This window comes from Rhododendron vialii, chromosome 9a, assembly GCF_030253575.1.
Source record: "Rhododendron vialii isolate Sample 1 chromosome 9a, ASM3025357v1".
NCBI lineage: Eukaryota > Viridiplantae > Streptophyta > Magnoliopsida > Ericales > Ericaceae > Rhododendron > Rhododendron vialii.
The window spans coordinates 3,253,828-3,261,815 of record NC_080565.1 but is presented as its reverse complement, the minus strand read 5'-3'; the positions used below and the strand labels follow the sequence as shown (position 1 = coordinate 3,261,815).

At 36.6% G+C, this 7,988-nt stretch overlaps 1 protein-coding gene across 1 annotated transcript; it reads left to right on the top strand.

Moving 5' to 3' along the window:
* Positions 1-212: 212 nt before the first annotated feature.
* LOC131301976 (uncharacterized) lies at positions 213-1,560 on the top strand. Its single transcript, XM_058328516.1, has 2 exons — positions 213-303; positions 418-1,560. Exons 1-2 carry the CDS (start codon positions 217-219, stop codon positions 769-771), a joined length of 441 nt encoding a protein of 146 aa, XP_058184499.1. The 5' UTR covers positions 213-216; the 3' UTR covers positions 772-1,560.
* The last annotated feature ends 6,428 nt before the right edge of the window (positions 1,561-7,988 follow it).

Below are 7,988 nucleotides of genomic sequence, written 5' to 3'. Positions count from 1 at the left end.
GCAGTTGAGATATGGTTTTGATAGCAGGTTCTACCACAAGCTTAATGGGCAATTTGTTTTAATGCAAACAGACAAAGAGATAATGAATTTGGCTTATGATGTAGAAAGAGAGGACCTATAAGGAGGCCAGGTTGTGGACACCAATTCAATATGAGACAAGCCCACACCAGTTCATTTAATTTTCATTATATGTCATCATAATTTCATTTTCATTATATGTCATTATATGACCATTTTCAGGTTGGGACCACACCAGTCCAAGGACCACTTGGGGCCACAAATGGACTTCAAACCTCAACAGTGGTGAGACAAATTTATTTTTTTTCAAATTATGTCATGAAGATTTTTTTTTTTTTTTTTATCCGTGGGTCATGATGTTCATACCATGTATTTTAAGGTTGGCCTTTCAACTTTCAGGTTGGCAACAACTATGGTGGGCCTAGTGGAATGACAGTTGATGGAGGCCAACCACATAGAGGGACAAAGTTACCTGTGAAAAGGAAGATGAAGGTGGTTGAGAAAAGGCCAGCTCAAGTGGTTGAGATAGGGTTAAGTGAAGTGCTTGAGACAGGGCCAACCCAGTCTTCAATAACAACACAACTGCAAGGCAAGGGCAAAAGGGTGCAGAACAAGATGATGTGGCTAGGATGCAGTGAACAAAACCTATGTACTGTTCCTTTTGTGCAAGGGCTGTTTTTTTTTTTTTTTTCTTTTTGTGGACTAAGGAATTTGTGTAAGGGCTGTTTTTTTGGGAATGTAGTTAAGCTATGAAAACAAGAACACTGATTTTTTTTTTTTTTTTTGTTTCACTTCTGTTTTGGACAAACTATGTGAACAAGTGAAGTGCTATTTCAATCTAGTACAAGGAATGCATTGTATGCTAAGCATATCACCTGCTTAGTAAGGTAACCAATTTAGCTGTTGTGCTAATCCAACCTAATTGCTGTGTTGGTTCTTTCTCTGTGGCACTTGCTTTGTGGGCATATCACTGCTTTCTATTTATAAGTTGGTGGTGGACAGTTACTCATTTAGTTTTGGCATATCCCTAGCAGTCAGTGGCCTAATTCTTGTCAACTCCATCGGCTGCTGCTATTTTGTTGATGTTGCTGTCTCTGTTATGACTGTTGTTCTCTTACAGTCCAAAAGATGATGGTATTTTGTTGGAGGATTGATGGGGAAACAATGAAAGCATTCCAAGAGTTGAGAGACAAAGCGAGATCATGTCATAAACAATGCCAAAACCAGCAACAGAAATATGTATGCAGGTCTACCCCTTGCTGAATCTGTAGCGAACTCAGCTTCAGAATTGCTACCGGCTTTTTGTTGTAAAGATAGAACATCATTTATATGAAAACGCAATGGCAGCAGCCGTTCGGTATTCAAATTTATTCATATTAATTAATTTGGCATATGAATGCCTACCTTTTTTTACCCTTGCCTTGTGAATTTCCTGACAGAACTGAAAACTATGGAAAGACGAGAACCTTAACCTTTGATAGACGATATTGATTGGAAAATTGTGTTCCATTTCAGGAAATAAAAAGGCTCTTTTTGAGAATCCATCAAGCAGTGAGAAAGAAGTTCAGGCCTAAGTAGTAAAACTGGTACTTTAGTTAGATTACAAATTGCTACTGTACATTCCCATTCTTTTGAGCCTTGTGTTAATGAACAAGTCAAGTGCTATAATCAATTGAAACATCCATAGCATCATTCATTCATTCAACCAAATATCATTCATTCATCCAACCCAAAAAAAAGTCAGTCACACATCCAACCAAAAGATCGTTCATTCATTCATTCAAACCATAGAGTTAAGCAACTGATTACATCCATAACATTACCATGGGAATGTTCACCAACTGATTATATTCCCCCAATGACGCGGCGGAATTCACGAGAGACTAGTTAGCGTACTAGTCCAAACGAGATAAACAACTCGTCGCAACGAGCAAATCTTGTGCACAAGAAAAAGAGAGAGAATCTCTGCAATATTATTGATAAAAGTTTAAAAGTTGAATAATTGAATAGGTTACAGCCCTTTTTATAAGACCCTAACCCTAGAAATCCTATTGTAAAAGAAATAATAAATCATGCCAAAACAAGCGGCATTAAATAAAAGATATTTCCTAATTAATTAAAATAAAATCCTAATTCTTGTAGACCAAGAATCCTAATAAAGGCAGAAATCAAAATCAAACTGAATACGGAAAGTTAATAATTCTAACCTAAATGAAAATATTCCTAGCCAAAATCTTATTCTAAAACAATAATAATAAAATACAAAAACTCTCCATTTTTGTCCTACATCAGTCTCCTTTTCTTCAAAAGAACTCGACCTCGAGTTCTCATTAGAAACTTGCCACCTTCCATTCCAAAGAAATAGATATTTGGAATACTTCAACCTCTTGTTCGTCTTCCAAAAATCATTTAAAGAAAAGTATTTATGCAATGATCTTTTCTCTTCGTACTTCAACTTGTTAACAAGATGTATTAGACGAATGTTCGGAACCCAATCAAATTGTTGCACACTAAGAAAATCGACAAAATTAGCATCATTAATTCTGCTTTGCCCGCAATCATGTTTTGAATCCTTTCCATGAATGTATTCTTCGACATGATCGTTGGCTGAATCTTTTGAATCTACTTTTTCGGACACCAATTTACTTTCGTCAATGTCGCTAACCAAAATCTCCTCATTGACACTAATATTAGTATCAACCACCTCCAATGGACAATTATTTTGGTCATCAACAACTTGATCACCAACATCGATACCATTTTTTTTATTATCAACTTCAATTATAGTTTCCTCTTTTTCGCTAATACCAAGGTCAAATTTCTCTTTACCGTCAGCTTCAATGTGCCCACAACGACTGCATTCAACATCGACCTCCACTGTTTCTTCGATGTTGGGCTCAACAAATATCACCTCCTCTAGTTCAACTCGATCTCCTTCCTCTTCTGCGATCTCATATCCATTATAATAGCTGGAACGTGATGAATCTGAGATTGAAAGATTTTTATCGGTTTGTTGACGCTTTGAGTGACCCGAACCCAACAGTCTCAATGATGTGTCCCTCGAGTTTTCAGTAGCCGCAACGGTATAATTTTTATTACTTGAAAAAGAATAAGACAACCCAAGATTATCTTGGGACAATCGCTTGGACTCAAGATTTCTTCGATACTCTTCATATAATATCTGACCATGATGCGATTGAAGAAATCTATCACTCATCAATCGTCTCATCCTGAGCCATGTCTTGACTAGTTGTTTATACTGGCGCTCCCGATTATATTGCAATTGCTTCCACCATCTAGAAGCATAGCCTTGTAATTTACAAGTCACGTATCTAACTTCCTTTTATTCCGGAATTTCCATATACTCAAGAAACTTATCAACTTTACGAAACCAATAAATTAAATTCTCAGGATGGCAATACCCATTAAAACTAGGAATTATTGGTTGTACCTGAAAAGTTGAAAAGTCATCATCTGTGCGGTAAAACCCTTCAAACCTTGAATGTCGCTTATTTGACTGATATCCATAATAATCCTCAAATAACTCATCTTCAGATTCATTCTCACTATCAAGCTGATAATAAGAATATCTTCCGGAGACGTTTTGATTAATAGGTTGGTTGCGGGCAAATCCCTCAACGCTGTTCCTATCAACCTTGCATTTAACAGATTGACCATGGGCAAATCCCTTAGTGCGAGTCCTGTTAAATACTTCACCACGACGAACGTCAATGGGTGTGTCTTCAACTTTGTTTGGTGCCATCGAACCAGGCAAAACCTGGCTTTGATACCACTTGACGCGGCGGAATTCACGAGAGACTAGTTAGCGTACTAGTCCAAACGAGATAAACAATTCGTCGCAACGAGCAAATCTTGCGCACAAGAAAAAGAGAGAGAATCTCTGCAATATTATTGATAAAAGTTTAAAAGTTGAATAATTAAATAGGTTACAGCCCTTTTTATAAGACCATAACCCTAGAAATCCTATTGTAAAAGAAATAATAAATCATGCCAAAACAAGCGGCATTAAATAAAAGATATTTCCTAATTAATTAAAATAAAATCCTAATTCTTGTAGACCAAGAATCCTAATAAAGGCAGAAATCAAAATCAAACTGAATACGGAAAGTTAATAATTCTAACCTAAATGAAAATATTCCTAACCAAAATCTTATTCTAAAACAATAATAATAAAATACAAAAACTCTCCATTTTTGTCCTACATCACCCAACCATTACATCACTGAAAAAATATTGACATTCCTAGCACCATTATCCCCACATACATAACCAAATTCTAAAAGAACAACAATATCCCAACCTAGACCACATAAACAGCCAAACAAACCCGCTGCTTCTTCTCTCTTGCCTTGCTTGCTTCGAGCTCCCCTTCCCACAGCTTCCTCTTTTTCACTTTGCAAGTTTCAATTTCTGCTTCTGCCTTGTTAATCCTCCTCAAAAAAAAAAAAAAAAAAATTTATCTGAACAAATCTTGCGCACATGGGGGATCAATCCGGGCGAAATCCCTGCAGTCATCGTTCGGACAGCTCACATACCTCCTCCCAGGTTCAGATCAGTCCATAAGGTGCATCCCCTGCGTCTTCCTCCACAAACAACGCATAAGCTTTCATGGTCCGTTGAGCTCCGGCTGCTGTCCATCCTCTTCTTCCTCTTCGTCTGCCTTTAGAAACTAATAACTAGGGCACATAAATGGTTAGGGCAACTCCTTTTAAGGCCTTTTATACAGTTCTCTTTCCCTCCAAAAATGGTTAGGGCACCACCTTTTCTCTCCAAATTGCTTAGGGCTGTGGGTTCACGTGTGAATGGATGAGGGTTAAGTCTCCGTTTAGTTCATTCCGTTACTTGTATGACAGAATGAGACGGCGGGGGTGAATTTGTTGACGGAATAGAAAGTTCGGGTGCTTTTTTGTTAATAGTGAAAGTTCAGATGTTTTTTTGCAAGTTGTCAGAAAGTTCAGAGGTTTTTTTGAAATTTTTTCCAAAAAAAAGTGTATGTACTTTTTTCTCCAAAAAACTTTCTTCTCCAAAAGTACGTACTTTTTGGATACTTACTTGTTCAGTTGTTCTATCTCTGACTTATACTCCACTATCTAATGGCAAAAAAGGGCGTGGCCCGCGGGACTCAGGTATAGTTTTTACGATACGAAATAAAATGTTATGAATGATCGGTCCTACAAGTATTTTTTTATGAGGTGTCACAATATGAACCACACAATAGGTACATATGGTACACACCTTAAATAGGTGTGTATTGAAGACTTTCCCAAGTGCCAAAAATACTACTTGGGCTTTTTTCCTTTACAAAAATATAAAGGTAAAAAAATGAAATTAATTTTCGAGCTCCACTTTTTACTGATGGCGCTACACTTTTAACGTGAAGTTACTAGTAACTTCATTAACAAAGTGAAGAGCCATCAGTAAAAAATGGAGCGCGAAAATCAAAATCTATATAAAAAAAAAAAAAAAAGAGCTCCTTTGGCAGTTTTTGAACAATTGGACTCATCATGGGTTTTATTTTTGGATAAATGTCCATTGTTCATGGCATTCATGTGCATCACCTACGTAAAAATATTAGTTTCCGACGTATATCACCTGCGTTTTTAGTTCTTTTGAATGAATTTCCGACATACCTAAAAAAAAAATTAGTTTCATTCGACATTCTTGAGTACCAAGACCAATTACATGCATGCCTTGGAACAAATGGACTGATGGAAGTATTTCGACCCGTTTTATCATTGTTCAATCAGCGTATTATTTTTTTGCAGATCCACACATCGAATCTTTTACAAATCTTGTGGTGGGTTCGTGAAAGTGTTGATATGTATGTAGAGACCCGTAATTAAATTATTTAAAATGTCAATGTTCGATATGTGCTTGAGTTATATAAATGTGAAAAAAAAAATGAATGTGGGGTCCTTGTGAAATAGAATATTGGTTGTGGTATTTAATGTGATACTTTAGAAGTTGAAGGGTATGAGTGTGATAAGCCCTATATAACCAAAAAAAAATCAGGAGGAGGAGATTATTTTGGGTACTGCTATTCGCAGCCCTTTATTTTCTCTCATAGCCCACTACATTTCAGTAAATGGTTGTTGAAAATCATACATAACATTTTGGTAAATAGCTGTTGAAAACAAGATCATATTTCGATAACTACATGTCGAAAATATGTTCAACTTTCGGTAAACAACTGCCGAACATACATTTTCGGTAAATAGCTGTTGAAAAAAATATTATATTTCGGCAATTGGATATTGAAAATATATCTCAATTTCGGTAACTAACTGTCGAGTATAATTGAAAATTTTTAACGGGCTATGGGAGAAAATAAAGGGCTGCGAATAGCAACGCCATTCATTTTTTTTCCCTTTCTTTTCTTCTTTTCCGGCGTCTCCCTCTCAGCTCTCACCTCTCACCTCTCACCTCTCTCACCTTCTCTCTTCGATTTCATCTACTGCAAGTGAGATTTTTGAAAAATTCCAAGTATTAAAGTTGTTCTACATGACGAGATCTTCCTATCGATCTAAGAAGAATCATGATCGGAGCACTTTGAGGTTTCCTCCATGTTCGGGTTTGCTTTTAACCTTCGAGGTAGGGATTTCATGCCTTCTTTATATGTTTTAAGTGTTGGTTTGATGTGCAAGGATTAAGTTTGATCATCTATTTTGAGTCTTGAATAAATCTAGTGTATGCTGACAATTTCATGGGTTCTGATAATCTGTCTTTTTGGAGCCCTTCTGCTGGGAATCAATTTTTGGTGTTTTCATAACTGTTAAAGTACGTTTTGTTACGGCCTAGAATTTTTTATTTATTTAATTAACGACGTAGCCATTTATTATATGTGTGTTATGGTTGGGGCCCAAATAATTATTTTGCGAGCGCTATGGGTATTGTTGTCATGATTGTAATCTTTGTAGTATGTAATTAATTTTGGATAAATACTGGTACTGGAAGGTAATTCTATAAATTGGTATTAGTTGGATGGCCGTATATATAAGAAAACATATTTCTGCCTTTTTATATACGTAAATTCTAATTAACTAATCAGCTAAAATTTAGGGTGCCACGTTGTTAGTGGGAAGTTTATAAGAGGGTTTACTTAGACCGATATTCATAAGTTTGATTAGGGTTACTTTTAAGAGAACGTTGAGAAGGAAAGAGCAGCGTAGTCAAAGGTTTCGAGGTCGCCCTTGTACACGTCTTCAATCGTGGTAAGTTTCGAATTAATCTTATTGCTTCACTACTCAGAGTTCGGTTCAGTAGCAAGATAATTGGATGAAAATTATTCTATGTTGATTTGGTGGGTGCCGGCTAGAGAGAGACGGTGCGAGTGTGCACGGTTTGTGACGGTAGAAGTTATGAATGGAGATCAGGATGAGTGGTGTGTTGTACGCACGTGGTTTGGGTGCATGAAGTTGGGATTTGTAGGTGGTGGTTACCGATGGTTTGGAATTGAAAATAAGGTTTAATAATTTGGTGGCTAATTATAGTAATTTAGGATTTGGGTGGGGATTAAGAATTTAATACATCTGATATTCTTAGTTTGTCGAGTCAGTACTAAGCTTTGATTAGTTTGTCATTTCGTATTGTTCTATTGTTCAGGTTAGCTTCCTTTTTGGTGTTCGATTGCATTTGCTTTGGACCCAAGTGAGTAGTTAAGCAGGTTACGTATTTGCGAACTTTCCCGCATCCCTTAAATTATTGTTTTAGAAAATTAATGATTGAAATTGGGAACATGAATTTGTTTTATTTGGTTCTTGAAATTGGCATGCGGATTGGTGAAACCATTTGTTGATTGAATAATCTTTTGATGAGAACTTTGTGGATATTGTTGGGAACATATTTTGGAAAGTCCAGGGAAATTAATCCTCTGTGTGGGGTGACACTGGCCATTAGAGAAGAGACCGGGTTAGACCGGTGACTCTAATGCTCAACGGCTTTCTTTTGCC

Coding starts and splice junctions, on each gene's coding strand:
- LOC131301976 (XM_058328516.1), top strand. CDS start 217: ATGTCATTATATGACCATTTTCAGGTTGGGACCACACCAGTCCAAGGA. Junction 304..417: donor GACTTCAAACCTCAACAGTG/GTGAGACAAATT, acceptor TTCAACTTTCAG/GTTGGCAACAACTATGGTGG.